This window comes from Pan paniscus, chromosome 2 (assembly GCF_029289425.2).
Source record: "Pan paniscus chromosome 2, NHGRI_mPanPan1-v2.0_pri, whole genome shotgun sequence".
NCBI classification, from domain to species: Eukaryota; Metazoa; Chordata; class Mammalia; order Primates; family Hominidae; genus Pan; species Pan paniscus.
The window spans coordinates 77,628,652-77,645,280 of NC_085926.1; the positions used below are offsets into that span (position 1 = coordinate 77,628,652).

Genomic DNA, 16,629 nt, shown 5'->3' on the forward strand with positions numbered 1-16,629 from the left:
TAAATTGACAGGGCTGACTACTCGAGAGCCATACTTTACAGAAACACACTGGCAAACAACACTACTGTCCCAAGAGAGATTAACCTTGTAAGCAAGTTATGCAGGTGATTCAAATCCTGTTAATCTCACATGAAAAAATGTTAATTGCATTGGCAAAGACATTGCCTCTGATCACTCTGCAGTTATATAATTAGAGATCAGCCCATTCAGAGAGGCTCTGATCTAATTGATAAGCAGTCAGCAAACGACCCTTGAGATTTCTTCCCCGTTTTTCAATATGTGGTCAGACATAAGGTATTAACATGAAAAAATCAGTGACCTTGTTTTGACATGTTTTAAAATTAAATTTGCTTGTTATTCAATAGTTTAAGATTTTCATGCATACTTATTTTAATTGTACAGAGCTCTAATTGTCCAAACTCTATGGAGCATTAATAGATATTGAGTGTGATCACTTATCAATGTATTGGATGGTTCTATTATCAACTTACTTTCTAATCCATCTAGCTTTTCATTTTTTTGGAGATGATTTTGAGTCAAAAGGGGAGACTCAAGTTACTTCCTTATAATTTTTAAAATTTGTGTCTGAAAGGGGCTTGGCTTTGTGTTTGGCTTATTGTAACGGTTGCCACTGCAGATCCAACGCATTTGAAATACATTTTTGGCCTGTACAACTTCTTTAGTCTTCATATTTATGTTTCTGATTCTCAGATTTTCTGGAAATAAAGTTGGTTAAGAAAAGTGGAAAATAGTTCTTACAAAAAATTTCTTCCATTTAAATAAATGTTAGGCAAACCTACAGTTTTTAACATAATGTTTTCTGTGGGTAATTATGAAAATTGCAAAGCAGAAGGTGAGTTTAGTATAATTAACAGAAAACAATTGGAATAATGAATAACACAGTTTAGAGATAATTGTTAGAAAGGGTGCTATGGAAATTCTCAGAATAATACTTTAAAATATGTGACCAAGCTCCAGTATCTCAGGAATTTCCCATGTCACATGTTGGACAGCACATCCTAATACCCAGGTATAAAACGCATGTTGATGTGTCATGTATGTGCAGGCGACTTTCATTTCATTTATTCTTTGCCTTTGTTTTGCTTTGATTTGTTTTTCTATCCATTGAATTACATTTTTCACCATGAGCCAATGTCAGACTTCCAAAAATTGTATACCACGTATGCTCCTGTGGTTATCCAGTTGCTAAGCAACTGGACTCTGCTTGAGGGTAGCAGGGAAGAGAGAAGGTTCATTGTGAAGTCCTGCACCCCTGCTGAGTTCATTTGAACAGCAGCAGGGATCCTGTATCTTGATTCTTCTTGAAATTATAAATCAAGTGCCTCCACGTGTCTCCATATAAAACAATGAGGCTTACAACAAGTACCATGACCAAAAAACCCTTAAGGATCCTGATGGTATCCCCTTGAGGAAGGGACAGCTTAGTTTTGTGACATCTCTGATGTAACGTTTGCCATTTGGATTAATTATATGTTGTGATTTTGTGACTGTTGGCATGTTAAGGAAAGCATACACAAACTTTGCCTGAAAATATAAGTATTTTAATGGAACTGGTCTCACATATTGTTTTTCAATTTATTTTATACCCAGCATAATGTCATGAAAACTTTTCATATTAGACAGGTAGATAGTTTTAATATTGCAATGACTTAACAGTTTTTCAATGTATAAGTTTGCTGCAATTTATCCTAAAATCTCACATTTTCCAATATTGTCAGTTTTGCTGCAATTATCCTATGGACTTCTTAGTTTTGTTGCAGTTATCAATTATCGAAGCTACTGTTCTGCATTGTTATATTTTGCAGAGTGTCTGCAAGTAATGGTGGCTTTGGTTCTTCTTCAGGGCTCATATTTCCTTTTTCTTACTGATTTTTAATGTCGGCATGCCCGTCTTGTTCCGGACTTCAATGGGCATGACTTTTGTATTTTACTTTTTTTTTGGGGGGGGGTGGGGGGACGGAGTCTCGCTCTGTCTCCCAGGCTGGAGTGCAGGGGCCCAATCTTGGCTCACTGCAAGCTCCGCCTCCTGGGTTCACACCGTTCTCCTGCCTCAGCCTCCCGAGTAGCTGGGACTACAGGTGCCCGCCACCGCCCCAGCTAATTTTTAGTAGAGACGGGGTTTCACCGTGTTAGCCAGGATGGTCTCGATTTCCTGACCTCGTGATCTGCCCACCTCGGCCTCCGAAAGTGCTGGGATTACAGGCGTGAGCCACCGCGCCCGGCCTGTATTTTACTTTTAAGAGAATTTTGGCATTTAATTTCTTGCAAAATATCTTCATCACGTTTAAAAAGTCTGTTTGATTCCTTCTTTATTTAGATGATTTGTAATTTGATAGCTATATCTACAGATTTGATCATATTTATCTTCATTTCTCTTCCTATTATATAAGTAACCTCCTTTATCTCATTGAAAATTTATTTGGCTTCAAGTAATATAAATCTGCCGAACAATGGCTTAGGCATAAGAGGTTCATTTTTCTCATTGTTACCATTTCTATGATGAAAGGAGCTTACACACACAAACTCACACACACATGCCCACACTCACACACAATCCATGTTTTACCTGCCAGTGTGTTTCAATTTGCTAAATGAAAAGTTGAGACATTTCCTTGTTTCCTTTTCACCCTATGCGTCTGACTGATCACCCAGTTTTGATCTCTCTTGCCTGTCCCCTTTTCGACATCCTATGAACCATTGTGTCAGTTTAAGCTGAAATAATTTCTTACAAGAACGCCTTGACCTAATTCACGACTTTATGTTTCTCTTCTAATTTATCTTTCACAGACATACCAACACGACCTTTTTCATATGCTTATTCATCACGTTGCTTACTTGCTTAAAGTCCTTCAATAGCTCTCTATCAACCTCAGGGCAGAGCTCACAGTCCTTGAGTGGTGAACAGGGCCTTCATGGTCTTATCACTCACTCTCTGCCTAGCTTTGTCTCTCACCACTTTCCCCAATGTAACTAACCTGCTCACTATTCACCAGCTTGACCACTTAGTGAAAGCCTCTAGGAGTGGGTGCATTAACATGTGCTGAATGAGTCAGTGGATGAGAGAAAGACTTCTCTAGCTTGTTCATCCCAGTGTCAGGATGTAGTATGCTACTCCCACTAAAATCAAAGGGAACAGGAAAGGTCTCCTCTTGATGAATCATTTTTCAATCTGGAGTAATATCAATAGTGTCTCAAACCTCTTTAACATTGGGTTAATGTAGTTTTTGGATGAACTGGATGAATAGCTGCGCCTGATAGCACAGAAGAAGTCGATCCCGCTTCCTATGCTAATGATTTATTTTTTACTATTAGCATTTGGGACCCTCATAAGGATATATTAATCCTATTGCCTATTTAACTACCAGAAATGATAGCTCAATACCAACTATGCCAGCCCCAAAATAGCTGTTTTGGGCACATAGTGTCCAGAGTTGAAAAAAGTAACACTAAATTATTTTATCCGACATGTTGTCTACAGGGCACAATTTGCTGCTGATTTATTCAGGGCGTCTAAAATCTTTAGATGCAACCGTGTTTTTCTTTAGTTTTTATGGATTGTTTGTCAATTCTGCATTTACAGAATTTTTCATGATAAAATTCTATTTGCCTTGTTTTATTGCTTGGGATTTTTGAGTCCCAGAGTACGGATACTCTAGCATATGCAGAAAATTTTGATCCCTACTGTCAAATTCTCTGGAGAGATACAATAGTCTTCCTTCTAAATGCCAATGGTAGTTGGTTTTATTGCAATAAAATATTTATCTTGCAACTTACACATTTGTTTTATAAATATGGATCTTGATTTAGTCAATAAAATCAAATACTCTTATTTATACTCTTAACATCTATTATTTGAAGTAATTTATTTTCTTTGAAGGTTTCTTGCCGAATACATTTTAGTTTTTGTGCCACTGTATACAAAATTTTAAATTAGAAGATTTGAAACTCAAGTTCTAGGTGGCTAAATATGTCCAGATGGCCAGAAAAATTGTGTCAGCTTCCTACAGATCTCATCTTTCTTTTCCTTGGCTTAGTTCTCTTTCTACCTCAGTAAGTAGCAATATTGAATTTGTTTGTGATTTGCAGATATGGGCTAATAAAATTTAAATGACAATTTTTCCAGTCTCAGACCATTATCCAAAAGGGAAGAAACTGGACAAGGAATGCCAATGTCTGGTGATACATAAAACTACTTTTTGTTTTGTATCCTCAGAGGCTAAGAATCTTATGGATAGGAAAAGATTTTTATGGATACAGACTTATTTTTCTCTAGCCTTATGTAGAAGACTGCTAGAATACAATTTAACAGTGCCAAATACAGATTAATAAAAGAAGAAAGGATGAAAACAGTAAAACAGATTACTGAAGAAATAAAAAACATAAAATTAAGTAAAAAAAAATGGGTAGATATCTCAAACACTTAAGAGAAGACCATTGGAGAAAACCTCAAAAAATTGATAAATAAATAGTTTGCGACAATTAATAATGACAGTCTTTGTATTTAAGAAAAAAAAGTCAGGTAGACATCTTTCCATACATGAAGTTAAAATAATCATGGGAATATTGAGTCCTTATCAAATCATAGCTTAAGTGGGAAAATCTAGGTAATACATATGTGTGAAAGTACACATTTTTTGGTTTTCTCTAGCATTCTTGAGGAATATTAATATTTGTTTTTTAAATGTTTTTATCCCTTTCAACTTTTAGTTTACCCACTTTGAACCCCGATAATAGATTATTGTAATCATTTTTAATCTCTCTTTTTCCTGTAGAATTCAGTGTTCTGATTTTTTATGATAGGATCCACCTGATTTAGCTCAGGGATTCACTGAAAAATCAATTTAATATTTTTTTCCAAAGGTTGTATGGTCTTATGTGCAAACTGTAGCTATTCCTTTGTTCCAAAATATTTTATTTTATTGAATGACATTGGATTCACAAGGCCTTATTAAAACACAGCTGAGGTACAGAGTTAGGTACCTGTGTACCAAAAGTAAATTAGGTTTCCTTTGCTTTTTTCATAATGTACTTAAAGCACGCATAATAGTTTATCTCATTTTACCATTGTTTCATTTTTTTTTTCAAGAACGACCCACATTTCTCAGGAGGCCAATTAACCAGGTGGTACTGGAGGAAGAAGCTGTAGAATTTCGTTGTCAAGTCCAAGGAGATCCTCAACCAACTGTGAGGTGGAAAAAGGATGATGCAGACTTGCCAAGAGGAAGGTAAGACCAACATATGGATGGAAGATTGTTGGATAACCAATGAATAATTAGAAAATAAAAGGACAGCTACAATGCCACCACCAAACACTCCTATGTCTTGGGGTACTTTCACTCATGTGATTTTTACATATGCAAGCCACATATTTACTGTTTGTATATTAAAGTCCTCCAGGCTTTCAATGTCACTCTTTCAATGAGTATCTACATTAATGCTTGATTCTTCATTCCACCTCTTATCCCCAGATACCAAGGATTCCTGGGTGCCTTCTTTCCCCTGGACCCTTTGAGGTATACCATTCTGTTCCTGCAGAATGCCCCCTGCAGGCCTCCATCAATGACTGCCCGTTCCCATGCTTCATCCCCTCTGGATACTCTTTGTCACCTCTGTGGCCCAAAACATAACTAACAAAAGACTATTGCATGTGGCTGACTGTAAGTCCTGGAGTAAAGGAAAGGTCAGCACAACACTGAAATGGTAGCAAGTAGTTGGCATCATTTTTCACATAGGGGATTTCCAACACAGAGACCTCCTGTCACTTTCCTTTTTCCATCTCTTCATGGAGACCTTCTCTTCCATCTCCTTCTTATTGTTCTTATCACAAAACCCCCAAACCCAATCTCTCAAACTCTCACCTGTATTCAAAAATGCTTTTCATCATATATAAAAATAATTTTGACTTGTTGTTATAGAAATTTCCTTAAGGCCTTGCCATTTAGAGTCAAATAAGTAATTCAAGTGTTTTTTGTTGTTGTTGTTTTAACACAAGTAATTTTATCTTTAAGATTTGTTATGCCTTCCTGCTAGTTCTACCTGCTGATATTATAACCATCATGCATTCTCCAATTACTGCCTGCATAAAATTGTACAGGCTGCGTTTTTCTAATTTTTCTTTTTTTTAAAAAATTTTTTGACTGGGCACGGTGGCTGACGCCTGTAATCCCAGCACTTTGGGAGGCCGAGGCAGGTGGATCATTTCAGGTCAGGAGTTCAAGACCAGCCTGACAAACAGGGTGAAACCCTGTCTCTACTAAAAATACAAAAAGTTAGCTGGGTGTGGTGGCACATACCTGTAATCCCAGCTACTCGGGAGGCTGAGTCTGGAGAATCGCTTGAACCCGGGAGGCAGTGGTTGCAGTGAGTCAAGATCGTGCCACTGTACTCCAGCCTGGGCGACAGAGTGAGACTGTCTCAAAAAGAAAAAACAAAAAACAAACAAACAAAACAACAAAACAACTTCGTTTCTTTCAACTGACTGATATTAACCATGCTTCCTCCGAAGCTGTATACCTTTTATGTGCTTTCACTGCTATCAGTAATTTCCTAAATGTAAACATTGATTTCAAAATCTCAATTTTATAAATCCCTAGATATGATTGGATACTTTACTTCAAAAGACATGTCACTCATGGATTGAATAAACTGGATTCAAATGCATCAACCATTTATAATAGTTACTGAGAGGTTCTTTACAATCTACAGGAATAAAACAAGTGAAAACATTAATTCAGTTAGTTTTTCAGCCTATGTAGTGGGGAAAGTCATCATTGTGTTTCTTTTATCATTTTAATGCCAGACATCTGTCTTTAAGGGAATGGTATTAGTAGAAGAGGTTTGTAAATGTGAGGCTTTTCATGCCCTCTCATTGGAGAAGCAGGTTAGAAAACAAGGAGAGTTTACACTATTGAATTGTTACTGTCCATCCTCTATATATAGTCAGCAACTTTCTTCAAATTTGAGAGCATGTAGTGAATAATTTTAAAATGTTAATGTAAGGTGAAGAGATTAATTCTATAGTAAAATTTATCCTAGTGTAAACACAGGTTTATTTTAAATAACTGGGAGTATATGCCCTTGTGCATTGAAACTTTAAAAACCTTTAATTTTAGAATAATTTTGATTTATAGGAAAGTTACAAAAGTTAGTAACAGAGAGTTCCCATTTACACTACACCCAGTTTTCCTTACTGTTAATATCTTACATGACAATAAAACATTTGTTACAACTAATGAGCAAACCTTGATAGGTAATAATTAAGTAAAGTGTATACATTATTTGGCTCTCCCAGGTTTTCATCATTGTCCTCTGTCTACTCCAAGTCCAGTTCAGGTAATTATTGAGTTGGGTATCATAGACTTCTGCATTTGTTCTCATATCCCTCCAGTCTCCTCTGTCCTGTTACATGTTCTTAGTTTTTCTAGTTTTGTGACCTTAACAACCTTGAAGGGAAGTGCTGGCCAGGTATGCTATCGAATGTGCCCCAAACTTGGATTAGCCGGATTAGACTGCGTTTATAGGTTTTTAAAAAGAATACCCTAGAAATGACATGCTCTTCTTAGCACATTGTATCAGGGGGCACATTATATCCATATAACAGCACTGGCCACACTGTTAATTTTCAAACATTGAGCATGAGCTAGTTGACAAAAGTATTAAAAATAGAGAATTGTAAGTGTGCATTGCATTTTAACATGTCTATGTTCCTGAATTAAGATAAAATAAAAATGAATTGAGCCTAGTTTGATTATTTCCAGCTTAATGTAGGTGTTAGGTCATAAACCTGACAACTTAAGCTGCTACACTGTTCTCTAAATCTTGCCAAATTCATTTGCTTCAAAGTACAAATGATACATATAAATCAAACAACAGCATTAAAGCTACACTATCAGAAGGTATGATATCAAGGCCACTAAACGACAAGGTTGAAAGCATGAGAAATCTTATTTTCACTAACTTCCTTTAAAACATTTTCATAGCTTTGGCCTCTTTATTCTTTTTACCGGCATATTATTGTAGTACTTTGTGTAACCAGTTAAATATTTTTAAAATATTAGACAAATGGAAGTGCTGTGTAAGCTTTAAATTGTTTTGTTAGAAAGGCTTAAAGCAAGGATAAGTGCAATGTAGAAACTGAGGTCAGTATTTCATCATGAAAGAAGCATGTACTTTTTCTTGAATTCCCAGTCTTTAAGTGATGTTTCAGAGGAGTTTATTCATTCCTCGATTTGTATGTATTAGCATAAGCCTCACTTATGCATAATGAGAGAGAAAGACACCGCTTTCCTTGGTGAGGAATAACAGTAATAACTTTTAGCCAACCGTAGACTAAATCAACAACATTGATTCTATTACATTATTTAGGTCTCAGACTAGGGAGATGGCCATTGTTCTTGTATATGCAATTGGTGTGGTGCATGACATTTCTTTGGCTTAACATTTAATGAAATTTGAATAAGGTTTGTGTAGTGGTTCATGCTTAACACATTTATACGAAAGCTTTGTAGGGCAGCTGCATAGCCTGTAATTACTATGTAAGTAATATGTGACTATTTTTCTTTTGGAGACAAGAAAAGCTTTTCAATTCAAGTTTAAATTTATGAAATGCTGTGAGAGCTATTAAAACCTTCAGCACAGAAGAAGATATCTGTGCCAACCTTTCAGTAACCAGAGATGAGTTAAGGGAGTATTTTTTCCCCTTGCCTTGAAAATATTTTTTAAGTAGTACTGATATGCCTCTTTCTTTTATTTAGTCTTAAACTCCTGACCTTTCTCAGTAACTACCTTTAATGAAATTACAACAGACTCTTAGTGAGTTGTATTAAAACATTTTCTGAAAAGATGAATGTTTCAGTTTGGTAGGAAGCATAGCAAGTCTAACAATAACCCTTATGCTCAACAAGGGAAAATTATTTATGTGGACATTTTCCATGCGACCAAGGGACAAAATGGGAAGGAGTCTACATTACACATATTAGTGCCAAACTGTTAATTCCTTGCAGAGACTTCTGAAGATATTACCGTTTCACAATTGAGTATTTCAGGAAGCATACTGATTCTGTGCCAAGTACCAATACTGTTTTCTAGAAGGTTTCAATACATATGTGTTAGGGACAAAAATTTCATAACACTAACGTGAAAATAAAGTGAGTAGGAGGAACAAGCAAGTGAAAGGCATTTTATAGTTTATAATGATTATGATTATTGAAGCACATTTTTAAAGCATAGTTTAAATAGAAGAAGATGCACTTTTGGGTTTACCTACATTTAGTGAGTGCCTACTACATTTGTAATGCTTATTGCAAGTTTGAAAAAGTAAGTCGTTTTAAACAAGGTAAGTTAACTGTTATCAGTTCTTTAGTTTTTGTTTTATATTAGTGAGATTGGGTGACATGGGAAAGTATTTACATTCCAAATACAGTAAAGAAGTAAATTGGAACAGCTCTAGTTATTTTCTTGGGTACTGTCTGTCTTTTGCAGGCAAATATCCAACATTTTGCTTATTAGTACTCTCTTGATAGAGTGCCTTCAATACATCTTTTCACAAAGTGTTTTATGTGATAGAAGTTGTCAGTGTTTATAATAAATGAGGTGAGGTTTCATCTTATGCCATGTTCCGTCATAACATAGGTTTATTGTATATTTTTGTTATATAAATATATTTATGTGCTAAAGCTCTGTAAAAAAGTATCACATGAAGAAACATTAACATAACACAAGTAACATGCCATAAAGAAACAGTATAATACATTTGTAACCAAAGATATAAAAATAAATTGAAATATGACAACACTACAATATTCTGTTCAATTTAATATTAATGAGAATTAAAAAAAAATCCCTCTCAGAACTTGGGTAAGAGTTAGTGTGATTAATCTAATTGTGAATTCTTATCTGTGCATGTCCGCAGAGTTTGTATTTCATTTCATTATTAGCAGTCTTTAAAGAACTGTAAACAGGAGACTTAATATCTCTCATCAATCATATAACTTTCAGCATATTACCATTACCTCCTTTATCGTTTTTATTTCATTTTTATTTTCTAAACTAACTCTAAAGTGACACTAAGTTCCTCAATAAGAACTTCTCTCTTCCACAGCAGAGAAAGGAATGTTCATAATAGCTTGTCAGAAGAAAAAGGAAATAAAATATGCCATTTACATTTTTACGTATGCCTGCAAATTCTAAATGCAGTTGATGGCTTGCACATAGTGGATATAATTAATGAATATTTCATAAAATAGAAAAGGGAGTAGAGAATAAGAGTTTCAAGATATATAGAGCAAAATTCTATCAATTTTCCTTAACCCACTGACAAAATTTCCTTTTCTAAAGTGCAAGTCTATTTTAAGAGAGAATTTTCAGAGTTTTTAGTTTCATGAAATGTGAGATTTGCATAAGCACATGATTCTTTAAGAAAAGAAACTGAATGGAACTACTTATAATTCCTTTTTTTTTTTTTTCTGGATGGCATTTTTATACAAAGTGGCTCTTTCTTCTTAGCCCTGCAAAATGTGTTTAGATTAATTGTTTGGAAGCTCTATTGTTTAGAGCATGTGCTTCTGGGACACAGAGATGCTGAACAGGTGCTCAGCTACCCTTAGGAGGCAATGGGCCTTCTTCACATATAGTGTATGCATCAAGGACATGTGATAATTTGAGCTCCCGATAAATAACCACACTGATTAGGTTGGCTGGCAAAGACTGGGCAAGTGAAATGGTCTTAGCAAAAGAAGGAAAATCTAAGAACAGGAGAAAAGCAATGAAGCAATGTGTACAAAATATTGTAAATGACATCTAAAAAATGGACTGGTTCCTAAAAGTCACAAATTTAAAGAAAAAGTGTAAATGAAAAATCTTTATTTTTTATGCTATACAGATGTCTTATCCATGTGTGTCTAAAAACAATTAGAAACTTCATGAGCAATGACTGTGGGACCTTTTAATACAAATTACAATAACATACAAATATTTAGGCCATTGCCAAGGGGTTTTAGACTTTAGGCCTTGTTCTGCTACTGTTTGATCATTTAGTTTATTTACACTCCCATTTTCTGGAAATGATAGTTGACAAATTTCTCTACTGCAAACTAGGAATGTGATCTTGAAGAAGCTATTTGAACTCTATGTTTTACATCCTGAAAATATGGCCCAGCAATGTGGTAGGACTGGCGATTAACCTGTATTTTTACTGATCTTATAGGGTGAAGAATTATGCCATCCATTCTAACTCAAAGGGCTATTAAAATGATATAACCATTTCAAAGCACTGTAAACATTGTACAATGGATGCACATACATGGTGCCTCAGTTTTATAAATCCACCTGATTGGTGGCATTTATTAATTATACAGTTAACTACAGGGAAAAAAATTAATGCTAAAAAAATATAAAATATATAATTTGTATATAATGACACATTTTCCTATCTTTGGCCATATGATTTCCATAGAAACATATACAGTATTATTTTTAAATAGGTATCACTTACGCTCTTTTTTTTTTTTTTTTTTTTTTTGACGGAGTCTTACTTTGTCACCCATGCTGGAGTGCAGTGGCACGATCCTGGCTCACTGCAACCTCCACCTCCCGGGTTCAAGTGAGTCTCCTGCCTCAGCCTCCTGAGTAGCTGGGACTATAGGCGCCCACCACCACGCCCAGCTAATTTTTATATTTTTGATAGAGACGGGGTTTCACCATGTCAGCCAGGCTCGTCTGGAACTTCTGACCTCATGATCCACCCGCCTCAGCCTCCCAAAGTGCTGGGATTACAGGTGTGAGCCACCGTGTCTGGCCTGCTTTTAAATTATATAGATTCATTTATAAATGTTTCTAGTGACTTTGCCAAGTCTGAAAGTTGCCTGCATTTTCTACCTTTAGTAAGATATACATTCTCCTGGTATTGTGTGCCCGCTCCAGTGCAATCAGTCACCTGGGTTGAGACCTTCACATTTCACACATACAGTTTTGTTTGTCTGTGAGTAATAAGCATAAAACCATTATTATAAAAAGATATGTAGTGTTAAAAGCAAGTATTTAGGGAGGACTTACCATGTGCCTTGCAATGCAATAAATGCTTTTTACATATGTTAATTCCATTATTTTTAAAGCATAGTATTACAGCATAATATTACTCCTACTTGAGGGTTACAGAAACAGAAGCTTAAACAAGTTAGGTTTTTAAGGCCACATATTAAGAAGCATTAGGGCCAGAACTGAACTTAGAATCTGTCTAGCATGAAATCTCTATTTTAAATGACAGGGCATGATAATTATATGATTATTAATTATTTAAGGATTTGAGTCACCTATGAATTTTATATTTTAGATAGAAACTTAGATAATTGGTTAGAAATACTATATTATGAATAACTAAATAAACATAGTATACAGCAATAGAGTTAAGGTAATTTTTAGACCGACTTCGTAAGCCACACATAAAATGTCTTGACATTATAAAAATTTAAACTTAGAACAGTTCAGGTTTACCTTCTTGGAAACTGAAGATATGGATTTTGTTTTTACAAACAGGATTAATTGACAACTTTCAGAGGGATCACAGAATGGTAGTTTTCCTGTGTTTTCATCAAATAGGTGCTAATAGTTGCTGTTAACACAAAACTAATTGCCACCTAGGGTGGGGAGTGCAAGTTGCCTAGTCCTGTGACCACATTGGCCCATCTGTTAAGAATCTCAGCTTAGGAACAATGCTGGAACTGGCATCCAATTTGGGTTCTGGCCAGTGGTCAACTAACAAGCTGGAACACACTTGGAATATGAAATGCCTTGAAGTCAGAGATGCTCTGCTGTCTGTTAACTGACAGCTCTTGTGTGTGGGCAGAGCCAAGACCAGGTGCCAGTATGCAGAGCAAAAGGATCTGTCTGCGTGCCACCTGTCATTGCCATGTGCGTAATGTCCAAACAGGAGCCACAGTAGGTGTGCTTCTTCCATCAAAGTGTGGTTGTTCGAGCATTCAGTTAGGCTGAGGTAGCGACTAGGGCAACATTTTACCTTAAACCAAACTACAGGACAAGCCAGAGGCTTACCAGAAGGTAGCTCTCATATCCCGCCATATCACACAAGTGGATGGAGATTTACCATTGGAGACACTCTCCCCTGTACCTAGGTTCTTACATTAACTCTAAGCAAAAGGTAAAAAAAAAAAAAAAAAAAAAAAAAAAAAGGTGTTTAATTAATTATATTAACACAAATACTTGTGTGCACAAGACAATTTGTGGTTAGAATCATGCAAATAAGTTTTAATCACCCCAGGGGTTATTCTAAAATATATTTCTAACTGATTTTTGTTATTATTCTTAATAAGTTGAATTGTAACATGAGGCTGAAAGGTATAATAGAATTTAAGAGATTAATGTTCTTATCCCAGCTCTGCCATAATTCTTCATGTTATTTTAAACAATTCATGTAACATGTCTGAGTACCAGAGTCCATATCTGCAAACTATGTTGGATTGAATGGTTTCGGTGCTGTCCTCAAATTCTGAAATTGTATAATTCTATGTCAATCTCTCGAAACAATTAGAGAATCATGGTAATATTTTTTTCAATAGAAGAAAAAAAGAAACCAGAAAATTGAAATAGATGGACATAAAGAAGAAAATTAATATTACCTATGTATCTATTATCCAGTGACAACCACATTTTATGTACAGAAGGCATCTTGTAAACTTATTTATATTTTAGACATATTTTTCATTCAAAATTGTTCTTGACCCTGAATGCTTACTTAGGCTTTTATTTTTAAAAAGCCGGTACTGATTCAAAACAGCTGTTTCTGACTGCATTTTCCTTTCCCATAAATATAATATTAATAAATGATATTTACATAGTGCTTACTCTATACCAGAAATAGTCTAAGCATTTTACAATAGTGCTATTTTATTTTTAGAAAATGCTATGATGTAAACATTATTATACCTATAATATAAATATCAAAACTGATATGCAGAGAGGGTAAATATGCCAACATCACTGACTAAGGGACCTAGGATGTCTGGCTTCAAAGTCCACACTTTTGGCTACTACATAGTGGTGCTGAGTGGGAAGAACTGTTCTTCATTTTTTATTTGGGATTGAAGATAAGGAAAAGACAGCCTAGCATATGCTTGCCTAGAAGTAGAATTTTTATCATATAGTCACAGAATACATCTATATAGAAAGCACATGTTAAAGTTTTGAAAATTTTTATTATAAGGGCACTTATTTCCCATAATATATGTTTATTATGTCAAATAAATAAGTTTATGTCTTTTCCTTTAAAATCATTGTTTTATACTACTTATTGACGAAAAATTTAAAACAAATCTATTTTTTCTCATGGAGTATTTTAACTTATATCCTTTTCTTCTCAACACTATATTGGGTAAGAAAAAATAATTTCACTGGAAACATATTAGAAGTTAAAGAAGTGCTTGCTGAAAGAGTCAAATAGTGTGAGTAGTGTATGATTGGCCCTCTCCATCCATGGGTGCCACATCTGTGGATTTAACCAATTCTGATAAAAAACATTAAAAAGCAACAATAAAAATAATAGAAATAAAAATACAGTATTACAATGATTTACGTAGCATTTAGATTAGATATGATAATCTACGATGATTTAAAGTTGCAGGAGGATGTACATAGGTTATATGCAAATACTACATTATTTTATATAAAGGATTTGGACGTCCTCAGATTTTGGTATTTTCAGGGTTGTGGGGATGGCAGTCCTGGAACTAAACCCCAGTGGATACTGAGGGAGGACTATGTATACATCTAGAATGATGAACTCTTCTAGGGTATTGATAGTTTAATTCATCTTTCACATTCACTGTCTAACACAGTTCTCAGACCAAATTTAAGTGTACTAAAATATGGTAAGTATAGTCAATAATAACAATTCTATATTTTAAAATAATTTAAATAATGGAACTGGATTGTTTGTAACTTGAAGGATAAATTCTTGAGGGGATGGATAGATACCCCATTCTCTACGATGTGCTTATTTCACACTGCATGCCTGTATCAAAACATCTCACGTACCCTACTAGGTACCCACAAAAAATTTTAAATATAAATTTAAAAAAATAATAATATAAATGGCCAGGCGCGGTGGCTCACACCTGTAATCCCAGCACTTTGGGAAGCCGAGGCGGGCGGATCACGAGGTCAGGAGATCAAGACCATCCTGGCTAACACGGTGAAACCCCGTCTCTACTAAAAATACAAAAAATTAGCCAGGAGTGGTGGCGGCGCCTGTAGTCCCAGTTACTCGGGAGGCTGAGGCAGGAGAATGGCGTGAACGCGGGAGGCAGAGCTTGCAGTGAGCCAAGATCGCGCCACTGAACTCCAGCCTGGGCCACAGAGAGAGACTCCGTCTCTAAATAAATAAATAAATAAATGAATAAATAAATATAAAATAATAATAAAGCTATTTGGAGGAAAAAAGTTTCTTCAAAAATAAATCAATAGGTACTAAGAGTATGATTTTTGCTAATTTCCTGATAATGTTTGAATATCAATAGTTCCATGGATGGTTATGAGTTAACAGGTAGGACTGAGTTCTAGGCTATGTATTTTCTACCCAATAAATATTTTTTTCATTTTTTTAAAAACTATGTAATGGTCCCTCAGGAAAAGTTGTTATTTGATACTATTATTTTAATTAACTGGTATGAATTAAAAGAGAAGGGATAAAAACAGAATAATTTCTGAGATCCAGTATTACAATTACATGAACAAGGAACACATCTTTGTTAGTGTATGAAGGAGATATAATTGCCAAATATAAGGAATGGGAGGACAAATAGTTTCATAGTATTTCAGGGTATACCCTGATCCCCTTCAGTGAAGTCATTTTTTGGGGGATCTCTGTTTTAGTTGTTACATAGTATAACTCACTGGCGCTTCATTTTAAAAGGCCATATTTGGAGGTGGGAGGTTAGCCCTAGGGCTCAGTGAGTCCTTGCCGAGAAATTAGAAGTCCCTCTGAGAAGTGATTCATCCTATAGACCTATGGGATAACATCATAATAAGATCTCAGTATAAAAATTCTGCCAGTTATTCTTATGAGCATGATGTTAAAATTACAAAAGGTATTGTAATACCATTCAACTCATTCATCAGTATAGACATTTGAAACCTTTATAAAGACGATCTGGTTGGGTATGCTATATCATTGCAATTCTTTAAATAAATGGCAGTTGTTATAAAAATATGTCCTATTTCTGACACATGGTACTCACCAGTTAAGACATTCAGTGCAGCGTTTCTCAAAAAAAAAAAAAAAAAAAAAGTTCATTAAAGCCATAAACATTCCAATCCACTAACTCACATTTTCTAACAGTTTGTCCAAATATTTACCACCACAAATAACAGAAACAAAAACGTAAAAGAGACCTGTTATCTTTATTTGAGAGATTATTTAAAAGTGAGAAAGAAAATGCTTTTGTCTTCATTATGAACATAATTTATAGTAAGACATATATATATAGTTGATTTTCTCAAACGTAAACCCCAAATCGCCAGACTAATCAAATATTATATATCAAGAATTATTTCAAAAATAATCCCATTCATTAAATATTCTGTGTTGATATTTCAAGG

At 34.9% G+C, this 16,629-nt stretch overlaps 1 protein-coding gene across 31 annotated transcripts in view; it reads left to right on the forward strand.

Moving 5' to 3' along the window:
• ROBO2 (roundabout guidance receptor 2) overlaps positions 1–16,629 on the forward strand; it is a 1,748,609-nt gene that overhangs the window by 1,587,049 nt on the left and 144,931 nt on the right. For all 31 annotated transcript variants that reach the window (XM_063602831.1, XM_063602841.1, XM_063602842.1 and 28 more), the window contains one exon: positions 5,108–5,246. In XM_063602831.1, the coding sequence (XP_063458901.1) occupies positions 5,108–5,246 (139 nt within the window). The remainder of the gene's footprint in view (positions 1–5,107; positions 5,247–16,629) is intronic.